At 36.8% G+C, this 16,713-nt stretch overlaps 1 protein-coding gene across 1 annotated transcript in view; it reads right to left on the reverse strand.

The window, feature by feature from the left end:
- Positions 1 to 7,153: 7,153 nt before the first annotated feature.
- FAM3C (FAM3 metabolism regulating signaling molecule C) overlaps positions 7,154 to 16,713 on the reverse strand; it is a 59,099-nt gene continuing 49,539 nt past the window's right edge. Inside the window, exons 9-10 of the mRNA XM_077118604.1 lie at positions 9,502 to 9,628; positions 7,154 to 8,902 (exon numbers count right to left, since the gene is read on the reverse strand). Of these exons, the coding sequence (XP_076974719.1) occupies positions 8,813 to 8,902; positions 9,502 to 9,628 (217 nt within the window). The 3' untranslated portion in view covers positions 7,154 to 8,812. The remainder of the gene's footprint in view (positions 8,903 to 9,501; positions 9,629 to 16,713) is intronic.

The raw sequence follows: 16,713 nt of genomic DNA on the forward strand, positions 1-16,713 counted from the left end.
GGCTGCCACATTTCCAGCCCTTACATTCTCCTATCATATGTTCAGAGGAAAGAGAGAGGTTCCTTTTTGGAAGCTCACACAGAAGGGGGGGGAAAACTTTTCCTTAGAAGGTGCAGCGAGGACCTTCCCAGAAGGTAATCTGTGTTAGTCTGATAGCGGCCGGAATGTGATATGCCAGAACTGGAACTGCTTTTAAAAGGGAGAATTTAATAAATTACAGGTTTACAGAACCAAGGCAATGAAAGTGCCCAGATTAACGCACCAACAGGAGATTACCTTAATTCAAGGAAGGCCCCTGGGTTTGGAACAGCTGTGTCAGCTGGGCCTTCTGAGGCCATGACTACCAGCTGGGTAGTCACGTGGCTGGCACCTGCTGGTCCCTTGCTCCTGGGATCTGTGTTTTCAGCCTCTGTTCATGTGGAAGTTCCTCACTTTGCTGTTCTGGGACGTACTTTCATCTCTTGGCTTCCCTTGGCTCTCTCCAGGTTCTCTCTTGCTTACTGGGCTGCAACCATCTCCAAACGTCCATGTCTCTGTTCTCCAAGTGTCGGCATCTGTCAGGTCTGCTGTGAAGTTTCTTTCAGATCTGAGGCTTGTGTCATTTCTGTCATCTCTGCAATTTCTTTCCAAAATGTTACCTCTTTTAAAGGAATCCAGTAAACTAATCAAGACCCACCTGGAATCGGTGGAGTCACATCTCCATGTAATCAAAAGATCACACCCACGATTAGGTGTGTCACATCTCCATGAAGATAATTTAATCAAAACTTTCTAACCTACAGTGCTGAATCAGGATGAAAAGAAATGACTGCTCCCACAAGACTGGATCAGGATTAAAACATGGCTGTTCTGGGGTACATAATACTTCCAAATCAGCACATCATCTGAGCTTCATTGGTTCTGGTTAATGCATCCATCTCTGAACTAATCACAGTGACCTTTAGGAGTTAGGGGTGAGGTACATATACACTGATTGGCTGAAGGCAAGCAAGGCCCCCTGAGAATAGGGAGGGGATGAGTTCCTAGAGGAAAACCAGGGTATTATGTTATCATAAATAAGGGTGCCTAGTTGCTGGGCAGCAAAGACATTGGATGTGCTCTAGCTTCTAGAAACACATGGTTCAAGGCCCCCATCAGATAAATAAACTGTGAACTTCCAAGTCAGATTATTTAAATGTCCCGTATGATATTAAAGGAAGGGAAGCTCTGGTGAATTCTTTTTCAACTTAGGAATTACAATTTTTTTTTGTAAATATGAAACTGCCTAATAGAGGCAATGGTAAGAAGCAATGATTCATGTTGAAATGAAATCAGAAAAAAAAAAGAAAAACCCAAAACCCAAATGGCACTCTGTAATCTCTGGATAAGGAAGTGGACTAATTAGAGCATTTCCTTGATAGTACTTTAATATGTGGTTTCTTTTGACTATAAACTGCGTTATTTTCTATTCACGGTCTAGATGGTGGTTGGATTTTGTTTGCTTATATTTAAGAAACTCTGATGATCATACTAAGAATGACAATGGAATTTAATTGTATGTTAGATGTTATGACCCTGTGTGTTTTTGCAGCTTGTGTCCAGGTGATATTCACAGTAAATATTTCAGAAAGACTCTTTAATTTTCCGAAGTACTGTCAGTACAGATACGATGTTGTTTTTACTTAAAACATGGACCATAAAACTTCCTACTTCGGTATGCTACCAATATTTTTACACATCACCTCCCAGAAGCCATCAAAGACAGAAAACTTAAACCAAGGATTTGGAGTCAATTAGTTGTCCAGAGCACTAAGATCCTCTTAGCTAACTTGAGCGCAGAAAAATTGAAACCCTATTTCCAGGACCATGAATATATACCTCAAGACAAGTCTTTCTTAAGGAAATTTGGCTCAGATGCCCTGATTTTTAAAAAATGCTTTCCAGTTTCATTATAGACCAGATGTGATAAGTCATTAACATTTCCTGGAGCAGGTGATGAGGTAAGATGAGGACAAATCCATGTGGCACAGCCAGAAAAAGGATTCCTTTCTTTTGTGAGAGAAAATAGTATCAGCTAACATTTAGATAGCGATTACTATATGCTGGGCATTGTCCTAAGTAAATTTCATGTATCAAGACATTTAGTCCTCACAACCACATAAAACAGACACTCACCGTCATCCTCTATGGTGCTTTGGAAGTGCATGTACCCCAGAAAATCATGTTCTTAAAGATAATCCATTCCTGAGTGTGGAGCCACTGTAAGTAGGGCCTTTTGATGAGGCTACTTCAGTTAGGGTGTGACCCACGTCATTTAGGATGGCTCTTAATCCTCTTAATGGAGTCTTTCATAAATAGGATGAATAAAGAGAGAGGTTGAGAGGTTGAGAGAGAGAGAGAGAACCAAGGAAAGCAATGGGACCAGGAAGAAAAGAGAGAGATCAGCAAATGCTGCCTTGTGCCTTGCCATGTTGGCATAGGAGCCAAAGATTGCCAGTAGCTGGTCTTTAGGAAAAAAGCATCACCTTGATGATACATTGATTTGGACATTTTCCCAGACCCAAACTATAAGCTAATACATTCCCATTGTTGAAGCCAACACATTTTGTGGTATCTGCTTTAAGCAGCCCAGAAAACTAAAACATCCTCATTTTACAGATGGGAAAAATGAGACCCATAACTATGTTAGGTCACAATCATAAGGTCACACAAAGCAGACTGGCTTAGCGCTGTGCTCTTAACCATATGGCTATTGTACCTCTCAAAGTATCAAAATTGTCAGTAGATTGAGTTTCCAGTGTAGCACTTACAGAGTTTGGGGGATCTGTAAATACAATGAAAAGCACATGATATTCCTTCATGGTTTGGTTACGTAAACTTGGTTGAGGAGCAGGGAGTGAAGCGATGGGGAGAACTGAGATCTTAGACTTTGCCATGGAATATAATTCAACTATATTATCTTGATTTGGGCACTCAAAGTGATTTAAGTTGACTTCTATTTCAGATCTCAATGCGATTAACAGTTGGATTATGCAAGAGCCTAACAATCATTCCAAAAGAAAATGACTGGGGTAAAGATCAAACTAATTTAGTATGACATTAAATAAATACTTACTTTTTTTTTTATTTTGTGCTGACAGCCAATTGTTACATAAGGTGTTATTTTTAATAGATGGATGAAACTTATCATTTCTAATGATTTGTATTCACATAAGAAAAATGACTAGAAGTGGTTTTCATGATTAAAACCTTGTAAATAAGAATCAGTCTAGAAAATGCAATCTCTCTCATGTGGTTATAAAGAGAAAGTATGAAAACTGTGGACCAACGCAACACAAACTAAGGTTTCATATGTGCCTTTTTAATTTGCAGAATAAGTAAAAGCATCTGACTTATGTGTGAGGACTGAGAAGGCAGACAGGGTGGTGAATGCAGGGCTGCTCTGCTTCCCACTGGGCCATTCTGGACGCTGAGCTGACTCACCTCCAGGGAGAACAAGAAATCTTCCCTTCTGTATTTTAGTAAAAACCACATACCCATGATCATGACTCATAACCACCTGGCCCTGTTTAGCCAAGAGAAAGGAAGGACAGCCCTTCATCATCCTTAATTACCCTTTGATAAAGGGGGGGACTGTCACTAAATTTAACTGCACATTTAAACACACCTCAAACCCTTTACAAACCAATAAAGGTGTCAATAATGAGATGTAAATCAATAATTTCCTATTTATTCCCAGTACATAAATCCCTAATTTTTATTACTACTATCCACTCTAACTGCTCATCCCTGGCAACTCCCTGGCCAACAGCTATCTAATTTTTGCTACTGACAAGGCAAGAAATAGCATACAGTAGACTAACAAAATGAGAAAACTGAAAATATGAAGGTGGTTCCCTATTTACTGTGTACAAGATTAAGTAATTTTACAAGCTGAAAGATAAAGCTCACTGTTCGCTGTGATGAATTCTTTCCTCTGCTGACTCAAACCTTTGTTTCCCCCCAAACTGCCCAACTTATCATTTCTTGAGAAACTATACTTTAAAATATGTTGACTAATACAGGAACTACAATGCTGTAACTCCTCTAAATGTGCCCATGTCCAGCACCCCTGGTGCTGCAGAATCAAAGGAAAACTACTCCAAACATTATTTCCATAATAGAATATTAATACTCCCTTATAAGGTTAACAGTTCTACAAAGTTGGTCTTCAACCTCATTCTCAATCAAAATTTTCAGATTTCTGTGGGGATCTTGGGTAAGCTCATTCTCTGTTCTTAAATTCTTGGGGGCTTTCCCTAAGGGTGGGAAAAAAGCCATTCCAGGGCGGGGATCCCTCAGGTAAGGGACACACAGTCCTGCAGGCGGAATTCCTCACACCTAAGGAAGCTTGCCCATTGATGCTTCCACCCAGGTCTACCCCCTGAAAACCACATCTCTCAGGGACTTCTGCCTTCTCCACAAATTGACCACATCTCTAACTATGGTTCCCAGCATGATTTGCTTTTAAGTATTTCCTCTGCTCAGAGTTGACCTCATAAGTCATTCTCTGGCCAAATAAAGCACACAGTAAGTCTCCAATCTGGCTCCCAATATACAGGACTATACACAAGCTAAAAACATTTTTAAAGCTGGAATTGAAAATCATTTAAAGGAGCGCTGTATGAAAATGTAAATGATAAAATAAAATGCAAAATTTGCCCAAGCTTCAAGAGAGCATCCCTCGTCTCAGGCTCACACTAGGCCATTAGCTAAAATCCAAGATTCCTGGAAGTAAGCATTTTCTCTTCTGCTTTGAGGGATATACCTATGGAAAATACAGAAACCCCCTTCAACAGGCTGATTTTCAAACTGGTCCTTTTCTTCCACTGGTGATACAGAAGGCTAAGAATTAGCAGAGAATTCACTGGCCCCAGTACTGAGCTTGTCCTTCCATGAGGCCACATTCAGCATTAGACAAGCAAAACTATATTTGAATGCCTAATACATCACTGAAAATGTATTTGAAAATCAAGTGTATACATTTCATAAAATGGACTTGCTATTATAAGTAAAGTTTGGATCCCAGAAAGCAAAAATAAATTTCAAATCCCCATTCAAAAGATTCCTCCCCTGCCCAGGCAACCTTGCTCTGAGCAAAAACCTCCAGATTCTCTGAAAAGCAAAAGCTAAGGAGCAAGGAGTCCCAGCATCTCCTCATCACCCTACTTGGCCACAGGAATTGGGATGGGGGTGGGGCAGATAGGAGATTCTTAGTAATTTGGAGCAGGGAACAAGTTCTGTTATTCTGCACTCTCCCAGATGGTTACATCAGCAGAGTATTTCCTTGTGAGGCACCTGGACAGCCTGCTGCCACAGGAGTCAGCAAACACACCCTGCTGCTTGGCTGAAGCCACACAGTTTCTTTCAAGGGTTAGGCCAGCAAGCGGGAACTATCACATGATCGTTTGAAATCACAATTGCCTGAAGACAGACAAAAGCTTGAATTATGGATGTGAAAGGTTAATTTATATCATGAATGAAAGGGTAGGTGTATGAAATTCAGAGGCTTGGCGGTCAAGGGGAACCTTGGGTGCATTAACTTCTTCTTCCATGAACTAACTGCCTATCATTTGGGTTCCCTTCTGGCTTTGTCTGAGGTTGGAAAACCAAAAAGGCTGATTTTTGTTAACTTCTCTCTTGGACTAAAACATGACTAGCCTGCAAGAAACAAGGTCAATCATAATAGAAACAGCAGTTGCCATTTAGTAAGTACTTTTCGCCAAGAACTTTCATAAACACCAAAACACACTAGTAATATCTCTACAAGTGAGGATGTTCAGACACAGAAACCCTAACAACTTATGGCCAACAGAGGTGCAAACTAGGGTACAGCTGTATTCTAAACCAGTATGATACACTGTCTCATTACAGAATTCTCTCTTCTTTAAGGTTAGGTCCCCTTTCTCTGTGGCTATCAAGTGAAACGAGTATTTATTTTGGCTTTTAATGTTCTTTTAAATGTTCATTGTACTCAGGTTGGTGTAACTGAATAATGTATGTAGTAACGTAAACAGCCTATTTAAACATTGTACCTGTAACATACCTGCACTGGGAAGACTGTCTTCCCTATGCTAAATTTACTTATGAAGTATATTATACAAGTAAACTTATGGGACAGACCCAAGAGAAACATCTTTCTCTCTCCAGCCAGACCCTTTCACCACGCATAGAAAAAGCATTCCAGATGAATGTTTTTCCTCAATATAGGTGTCCTTGAGTTCTCCGTCCCCTCCGTGGACTGGAGGAAGATCCCACTGGGGGAACAGCCCTACAGTCCCTGGAAGGCTTTGGCCGTAATGCCCGGACAGTTCTGTGACACTGTCCCTTCATGCCACCTAGCAGACACTCTGATGCCAGGTCATATGCCTTTGCTTTCTCTATAGCCCTTGATTTGACAGGAAGCTCCAGAAATTAAAGTCATGAATATAAAGACTCTGGTTCAATTGTTTTTTAATTTCCCAAATGTATGTCCCTACTTTCTTTTACTCAATTTTAATATTATTATAACTTGCTCTGGGAAAGCATGTGTGATAACAAATTAAAAATATGCACCCAGAAGTCTTTAAACACTATTTAAAATATCAAAACATCAATCTGAATGAATTTTAATAAAGTTCTTAGTGACTTTGTCTCACTTAAAATTCTATGATTTTATGGAAAATCATAGAGCATTGTCTCACTTAAAATTCTATGATTTTATGGAAAAATAATGAAATCTGACCCTGCCACACAGCATACAAAAAAATATTTTCATGATTTTAAAAAGAGATCTTAAAGTGAAATGTAGTAAAATTATTGCTTCCAAAGTTAAGATGGCCCTACCTATACAAGATGGAGTTCAAATAAAAGCAAACAGTACCACAGTGGTGACATGACCAATCTATATCGCTTTTTTTTTTTGACATTTTAAACACTTTTACATAGCCATTATTTTATAGTATTTATAATGAAAGTGATGCCCTGCCATTTAGGTACTTATATCCTATACATGTTAAGATATATCCAGAAGATATTAATATGTTTGAACACAGGGGTGATTTAAATTTTGCATGTTAAGTGGTACAATGAAGGCTTGGCAAACCTTACCATGAAGTTCTTTAGGTATATCATTTTGCCAGATAATAGAAAAAAATTCACAATGCAAAACCAAGAGTGTTTATTTTCATGATTGACACAACATTTATTCCATAATCCCTGGAACTGTAAAATAGCTTTTCTTTTAATCTACGGAACCAAGGAAAGTATTTTAAATGTCAAAATATACATGCTGAATGTGATTTAGCATATAAGCACCAAAAATCTGAAAAGTTTACAAAAATTGTTTAAACATGTATGATGCATATACTCATTAATTACATTCAGTTTGAAGGAAGAAACTACTTTAAAGTTCATTAATATTTAAGAAATGCCTGAATATCTTCTAACTTGGTTTATTATAGCAAAGTAACAAATACTGCTTTTAGTTTTTTATACAAGCCATCTAAAATTTAGATTCGAAATTTAAATCTGCCTTATGTTGTGAATGGCAGTTTGATCATTAAATTTGTTTACATTCTAATTTAATATACCTGATACACAATAGGTACTTAATGCCCTAAAACAAAACAAAAAAACACACCTTGAATCATTTAGTGAACATCTCAAGCTAACAAAAATGTTAGCTCTCTCTTCTGTATGTTTATGTGGAATTGGATATAATGCCATCTGTGGAAAAATATTATTTTTTAACTGTTATAATTAGTCCTCTTAGTAATTAACACTTCTCTAAATATGCCATTATAGGTTCAGACAGAAAATAATATCATGAAGTCAGATGAAGTAAATACAGAATCAAAATTATTCTGACATTAAAGCATGCCCTCACTGCAAATCACTTGTTCAATGCTGATAACAATTAAATGAGGAAAATATATGCTGATATTGTTCTAAATACACTGGCACAGTCACCCTAATTGACCTAATAAGGTCAGGTAGGAAACTTGGCCTGGTTCCCCAGTTCTGTGGCACTGCCACCTCCAGCCCTGCTCCGAATAGCTTTTACAAAATCAAGTTATTCACACTGCTCACGCAAAATCCAGCAAGCTGCAGTTCTGAACACCATCTACGTTTATGTATTTATGTTGTACTGTTTACATGGAAAAAAAAGATTTTGTTGTGCTTTTCATTAGCTGATACAAAGTTTTCTTATCAAACATTTTATTTCTAGTTTTATTGGGCTGAGGGGTAGGGAAGGGAAAGACTTAAGAAAAGACATACATTAGGAGAGTCAGCTTGTAAAGTAACGTTATGCACACACAAACTAGCCAAGTATCTTTTTAATTTAAAAGACACTACTATCATCAAAAAGGCAATATGTATATAAAAGAAAATGTAGTCTCTTCCCTAAAATCCGTATTATTCCATGGTCAATTTTCACAGCAACCAGTACATATATCCATATACATGGCATATATATACATATATATATATATCAATATACTTTTCACAAACTGTTCTTTTCAGTTATCTATTGAGTACGCTGCTAGAATTAATGTCATTACCACAGCAGTCTAAACATTGTATTATTAGGGAAATGCACTTAGAAATAGTTCAGTAATTTGCTCATTATGATGACTATTTACAAAGATATCTATTTATGTTAGCAATAAATAATCCTGATATCAAAAGAGATAATGTTCATGCACACACCGAGATGGCTGCATGCTCTTAAAATATTTACACGGAGTTTCTCTGTTACAGCGTTCCTATAAATAGTCAAAGTGCACTTTCTTCAATTTTCTCCACATTTCCTTTAGTCTTGCTTCTGGGGGATGCATCCTTCCATTTCTACGACTTCAGGCCATCCTTCATATTTGTTTGTGTCCTTATTGTTCTTTATGTGCTATTGAAACACAATAACAGTGTATAGTTTTAAAAACTTCTGTGAACTGTTGATCTCAAGAACATTCTTTAGTTAAGCTCATTTCAGTAAGTCATATCAATGATGTTCATATAAATCTGTTCAAATTATTAAATGAGCAACTCTAAGGGTCGACACATATGTAGCAAACTTCAAATAACAGGTGAAAGAATAGAAAACATTACAGATGATTTTAAAAGATCATTTGTTAGCCAAAAAATAAACTTTATTTTCTACTAAGTTCTAGAGTATTTCCAAATTTAACTGATTTTAATATCAAAAGCTTAATTAAATCCTTAATAATTAATGCTTCCTAAAAGGTTTAGGATAAATGTAATGTTTCAATGCACTGTCACATAGAAAAAAAATTCCATGCAGAATTTGACTAGTATTAAGTTTTAAAATTAAAACAATGCTATGGTTATTTCAAATAACTGATTATCATGAACTTATGAAAAATACATGAACATATTTGATGTCTGCTTAATCTAATTATTAAATAACTGAGATAGGAATATGTACCACAGTGTTTCACAGAATTTGCTTTCGTTCATTAAATATGAAAATCTAAGGACACTAACCTGTTCAAAAGGGCTTTTTGTCTTAATGCCTTTTCCACCACAGAAGACCCAGTTGTCTCTGAAACCAAGATTAATAATAGATGTACTCCCTAAGTCAGCAATGAGTCGCCGTGCCTCATCATTGAGTCTTAAAGAAAAAGAAAAAAAATACAATTGCATGTTATCTACCTGAATATTGTTTTTGCCTAAGATATTTAACATATAACATGAGTTAAAATGATAAGATGGCTTAAATAAGAGAAGATAAAAATGAAGTTTTTCAGAGTAAAATCCTATTTTAATTCTCTAGTGACAAAAGACATGAAATTCAGCAATCAAGTTTAAGTTTCTTCTATTGGAAAATACCTCCTAGATGTTGTTATTTCACAATAATTCACTTTCACTTTATTTTCATTACATCTATCAAAGAAATGAAACCCCAATTAGTGCATGCCTATTTAGGCTAATATAAGGTCTTAAGCAATGAATATCTTTGCAAAATTAAAAATCACGTAACTCTCCACTAAACCCTTCATAAATTATGTCTGAACAGAATAATGGTAAATGCTGATAGAAATCTGTATGATTCCAACACAATGTCTTATTTAAAAGAAAATTAACTTTTAAAATAGGGATATAAATTACACTTCACTGATAACTACAAGTGATTATTTAATAAAAATGAACACAAACAAACAGCAGCTAAGTACCTGCCAACATGAAGAATGACAGTGACAAAGGTGAACTGCTAGGAAAACTAACTGAAACAAGCCATTAAAGAATGTTGTGTAGACTATTATCCTGATGTTGAGTGATTCTCTCTCCCTTCTGTCTCAAAGGGGAGAAGAAAATCAGTAGATAAATGCAAGCAAGCTATTAGCTAAAAATGAACAAAGAAATAGCTAAAGTCCACCTGTGCAGGTATTTTGCATTAAGCCCTATATATGACTCGAAAGGCTGTACTTAATAAACTAGAGAGATCTGTTCTGCTAAAACCAGAGACAACACAAGTTTTGTATGTGCAAATAGCTACAGCATCAGTGAGGAAGTTACTTCTATTATTCCAGTGCCCTTTTAAACATCTCATGCAAACATCATTTAGCCCTTTATTGATAAAAGAAAACTACTTGGTAGAACAATTCTCATTGACAAAGATAAATGGGATAATTTATGTTAAAAAAAAGTTTAAAGTGTCATAAACAGGAAAGAATTACATACAGAATGCAAGTTTCACACCCCACACCCCTGGGGAAGTAAATCTATATTGACCACAAGTCTGGGCACCACTTGGAGAAAGCTCAGTAGATTCAATGAGAAAATACACTGCAGCCCATGGAGTATTTAGCCTTTCAGATTAAAAACTATAAAGTGATGCATTACAACTAAGTGAAATAAAAAGAAATGTCTCTGCTAATGAACCAATTCAAGTCACAGTTTCTGAAGGTTCGGAGACCATCACACAGAATCACCAGGAGCTCCGGCTTTCTTTCCAAAGCGCTCTGTAGCCTTGATTTCTGTGCACATCCTTCTATGAGTTAGTCATCACTTTTCATTAGTTTGCACACTTGATAAGCACCTTTTATGTTAAAGGGAAACCCCCTCAAAGTACTGTCTGAACCCTGTTTTGTTTTCAAATAGTGTGCAGACGCCATAGGTCAGAACCACTGTCAAATTCCATTTGTGAGTTTATCCAAAGTTTGATTTTCCGGCTACTCTCTTAGAATTTTTTAATTGCCTCTTCCCTTGCATCATTAGCACTAGTAGATGAATCTCTTTTCAAGATACTCAAGAACTGCAGCTCACATAGCAGTAAGTGAAAAATAAAGCAGGGACTGATGTGCAGAGGCTGGATAGTAGGCTCCGTGGGCAGCTAAGCGACTGTCCTCTGCAGAGCAGCCTTGTTTGTCACTAGTGGGCACATCACAGGTCTTACGGATTGCTATACAAATAGCTGAAATAATGAATGTTATGTTCACAAATGCTTTATTTGCAAAAATTGCCAGCAAAGTTATCAAAAAGGAGGTCGGGCCCCTGCAAAAGGGAATTAAAATTTTTCTTATCTAAGAGTTTTGTGTCAACTAAGAAATATGTTGAAGGGCAGCCATTTTTACTTCTGTACTTTTGGATTTCAAGAAGAGGTCATTTTGGTCTGTATGAACAAAATATGCCAATTTAGCCAGAGATCTAGAAGCAACTTGAAAAATTTAGCTCTTAATGTGACTCCATAATCTCTTTCCTTACTTCCTCATAAGAACACCTGTATGTTCAATGCAGAAAAGAGTTAACATAGCAGGCCTGAGGCTGCTACCCTTAGAAAAGCTGCTTGCAAGACATACCCTTAGTGGTGTCTTGGAGCTTGTATTTCAGGAGCATACCTACCAATCTCAGAACTGACAGGACTGGGTCACTGTGCCTAAACTGTTTATACAAATGACATGGTTTATGCTGAATACCTACTTTCCAACTGGGACACTGAAATTGTGCAAAGGGTGCCAGTTAAAACCTTGGATGCTGAGTTTCTAATGAGCTTCCCTGGTAGACAACATTTTGTATGTGCTGGACAACTTGTGGCTTGAAGAATTAAGTGCATCCTGTAGAAATCTGCTTGGGAAAGGACTCTTGGAAGCTTGGGCCTTGTTACCTCCTTGCTCCATGCACCCTTCCTTTTGCTGATTTTGCTTTGGAGCCTTTTGCTGTAACAGATCATAGCTGTATGACTACATGGTGATTCTGTGAGTCCATCCTTCCAGCGAATTCCTGGAGGAGATGCAGACCAGCAGTGCAAATCCCCATGAATAGCTAACTATAGTTTAAAAACATTTCTTAATGATTCTAAAGTTTCCTATCTTCATAGTTGGGGGATTATTTTATTATTCCTTTTTTTTGATACCTTCTATTTAAGCAAAAGACTTCATTTCATACTCCCAAAAGAAATCTACCATGAAATATAGGGGAGACTCTGGAATCTGCCTCAAGGCTCGCTGAGAAGGGAAGCATCTGACAGTTCTACAGCTCAGATGATCATAACCAAGCTAATCCCCCTTTCTCAGAAAGTATCAAAGCAACAAGGAGAACTGATATTCTGGGCTTAATTCTGATCAGCTGGGAAATATAATGTCAAAAACTTTGAAAGAAAATCACCATATTAGTCATGAATTTGAAAAATACGGAAAGAAACATTAGGCATAGGTGACCATGTAGCCTAAACTTCAAAGACAGCAAATTACAAGAACTTCAGATTAGAAACTCCTAAGACAATAAGACTCTTTAAACAAAAAAACTCAGCACATTTTCACTGTATAACTGATGATTCAAGAAAAAAAGAGAAGGTCATTTTTTAAATTAGTGCTAATTCAGGGTATTTGGTGATGGTCTCAAACATAAAATGGTATACAAAAATACAAGGCAAGCCATGTTACTAATGATAAAATGTTTAACACTATTACAAGGAAGACCTGTGCCACTCAGAATGAGATGAGACTCACAAAACTATTAAAAAACCACAGAAAGAAATTACCCTACCAAGGGTGAAAAACAAAAGAACACATATTTTCAAGAAGAATGAAATAGACTAAAGTATAACCGTGTTCTCCAGGGAAAGGCAAATACTCTTTAAATCAATATATAAAGGGAACAGTCACTCAAAAGTCTCTGTAAGTGCTTTAAAGTAAATTTAAGCCCCCAGGCCCAACCAAGTCACACATGGAGATACTAAAGGTATGTGCCAGTTCTTCTAAAAGCATCATGAAAAATGGAGATGCTAAGACAGTAAAAGCTAGTCAACTATTCCAGTTATCAAAAACGGGGAGAAAGGTTGGCCACAGTGGCTCAGCAGGCAGAGTTGTGGCCTGCCATGCTAGAGACCCAGGTTCAATTCCCAGTGCCCAGTGCCTGCCCATGTCAAAAAAAAAAAAAACAAAAAAAAAAACCAGGGAGGAAAGCCTTAGAAATAGTCCAATAAAGCCGATTCCAATTCCTAACTGATTTCTAGAACGGACTGTTAGAAAGGGATCCTCTGAGAAAAGAAAGAGGGTAGTGAGAAGGAGGGTAGAATAAGGAAAGCCTAATTAACATTATTTCAGCTACTTAGGCTTTTGAAGAGGTTTTCATGCAGTAAATCAGGGTTTTACCTGTAATTAGAATAGTCCTTGAATTTCAAGGGAGCATCTGATAGTCTCAGAAAATGTCCTCTATGAATAAAATAGTAAAATAGCAGCTGGAAAGTATGATTATTAGGGTATATTGGGAGCTGTTTGAATAGGAGCATCTGCAGTTAATTAATAGATCGAATCCTAGGGTCCTCAGCAGGGTGGCATACTGCCTTTGGGAAACATTTTTATCAATGATTTAGATTTAGACATAAGAAGAGTTTTGGAAAGAGTACAAAGCCTGGACCATGAAGAGCACATATTACAATTGTCAAAATCAATGTCAAGACCAAGTAGGCCAAAATCAGCAAAATTAAATTTAACAAGGATAAATGAATGTATACTGCTTCATTTAAATTAAGCAAAATAAGTATTGACTTGGCTGTGGTTTAAAAAAAAAAATCTGAAATCAAATGAAAAGAACTGAGAATTTAACTTGACCAAAACCTCAAGAACCAAACAGTGATGTGGCTGTTAAAGCTAGTACAATACTAGTCTGCATGCATATTCAAAGGAATATAATCTCTAAAACATGGTGAGCTAGCCTCCCCATTGTAGCTGGTACTGGCCAGACCACATCTGGAACAATGTGTTCTATCTGGGGCCACTTGTTTTAAAAGACAAAAATCAACTAGAGAGTGCATACAGAAGTCACTATAACTGCTTCAGGACGATAAAATGACCCCGGAAACTTAACATGATAAAAGGTTAAAGGAGGCACATTTGTAGAGCCTAGTAAAGAAAAAAACTAAGAGAAATGTCAATTCACTTCAAATACTTGAAGTATCAAAAGATACAGGGAATGTATTTGTTGCTCTGATGTTACATTTACTCAAATGAAGAACGATCAGGCAGGATTTAGAACACCCTGAGATGTTTATTTTAAAATACAGTTTGTTTTGCTGTGTTTCAATTGGCAAGGGTACTGGCACTCCTAGGAGGTAAGGAGTTCAGGTAGGCACAGGGAAATTCCAAGGCAATCAATCTGGCCCTGACTGGGATGCTGACTCAGGTGATTCCTTCTTACTCAAACATTCACACTGAAACCTTTCATTTAGACATGAAGTTACCAGCATAGTGTTCTCTCCAAAAGGAGGAACACAAAAGCAAAATTTAGCTTGCACCTTTAAACTATTACATTCTTTACTAAACAAACTAAGAAACAAAATTGTCTCACAGAGGGCTGAGGTGGGGATGGAGGCTGGGTAGAGGGAGCAGGCATCATTAGAGAGCTGGCACTCCTCAAAGAATTACTTTCTTAGATGTAAATTCTCTCTCTTGCACGTGTACTCTCTTTTATTAAGTAGGCATCCTAGTTAAAATCAAGAGACATTGGGATAAGCAAGTGTAAAGCGTTCTTTAGGGCAGAACTCCAGAGCCTTTTATTGTAAATCCCTAAAAGAAGAAATATACAAAATGCATGCTAAAACCTATTTGGACTGTTACATTTTTATAAAGGCCTGGGGGTTCCACTGAACACCCTTTGCAAAAGGCAGTGATGGAGCCCAATCCCAGGCAATCGCTGACATTATATTTGGTTTTTTTTCTGTTGAAGTTCACAGTATAACCAAGGGGTAACTAGATCAGAGAGGAACAACAATGGAGAACTGAATCCTGCTTTCCCTAATCAATACATATACCAACTCTCTGATTTAAAGAGGGCAAGCTCATCCACTTTATACTCTAAACTCTCTTGGACATAAATGGGGTGGGGGAGGGATAATTCCTTATGCGTAAAATCCAGAGACATTAAGGAAAAGCCAAAATACAAAGCAGAAGTAAGTAGAACTTCTTTATGTACAAATAAATTTGAATTATTTCAAATGTTCCACATTTAGACACATGCCAAGATCGTGTTTATATTTTGTTATATTTAATAGAAATAGACTTTTATAAGAATTGATTGCCCAATTCAAGCCATTGAGTATACAAGATGAAGATGCTTACATTTACTTCACCAATGTTTGCAAGAGGAAAAAAATTGAAATATAATTGTGTGTCCCAAACTAAAAATGCAAATATGCCAATTCATTTAAATGCACAGAAGCTGAATCATATATTGATCAAGAATAAAGACATAATAGCTTAGATTTCTACTTTTGCCTTATAGGGTGACCCCTCTTCTGAGGTTGCTTCTGGTGCATTTGATGGGTACCAATAAATAGCAGCTAAAGAGTAAACATTTCCCCTGCCTAGGTTTTAGCTATGGCTATGATTTATTAGCACATTAGCAGTCGATTGGGGGAACATGTCTGATGGCTGTCAGGGATAATCATGAAATACCCTGATGAAGAGAATTTCTATCTGTATATTTAGAAAAGTGGTTTTTTTTTTTAACTTTAAAACCTCAAATTATACACATAATAGCCTATTCTTTCAGAAAAAGCAAATAGCAACTTACTTGTTTTTGATATGGAAAGCCTAATTATGCTGTTTGGTTCTATTTAGTTGCTATATTTAGCTAAATGTCAATGATTGAATATGCCAGTTTCACCTAAGCTTCTGCCCGTGGATTTAACATATCCATAGCTGAACCAAACAAAATGAACAATGTCAATGAAACTGCTATGTCAGTTTAGAACCACACATAAAGTGGTATTGTTTCCTTAGTGCAAATTTGAAGTAATGTAGCAGCACATTAGATAAATTTATAAAAATAACTAAATAGAAATACATGCCACATCCCTACAGAACTTATGGTTTTAAATCCTTTTTTAAAAATGCATCTGGAAAAAAAGTGAGTAATCACAGAAAAGATTTTCTTGGGGGGGAAGAATATTAAAGGGGGCTTAGCCTCAATCAAACAAGCAAAAAGTACACTTATTTTTATAAAATTGAGTTATAAAATAAGTGAAATACTGTCTTAGAGCAGGAACACACAGATCAACAAGAAAAGAAGTTCCAGAAACAAAGCCAAATCAAAGAACCTAGCATAAGGCACAAGAAGGAATGAAGGTGTAAAGCAACTAGGTGAATGAAACTTAAGGACTGCATGTTGAATGAATTATCAGGAACTAAAAGACAAATATTATCATGCCGCAATCATGCGGACTAACTATAATATACAAACTGGGTGAATTGTAGC

Source organism: Tamandua tetradactyla, chromosome 1 (genome assembly GCF_023851605.1).
Source record: "Tamandua tetradactyla isolate mTamTet1 chromosome 1, mTamTet1.pri, whole genome shotgun sequence".
Classification (NCBI taxonomy): Eukaryota; Metazoa; Chordata; class Mammalia; order Pilosa; family Myrmecophagidae; genus Tamandua; species Tamandua tetradactyla.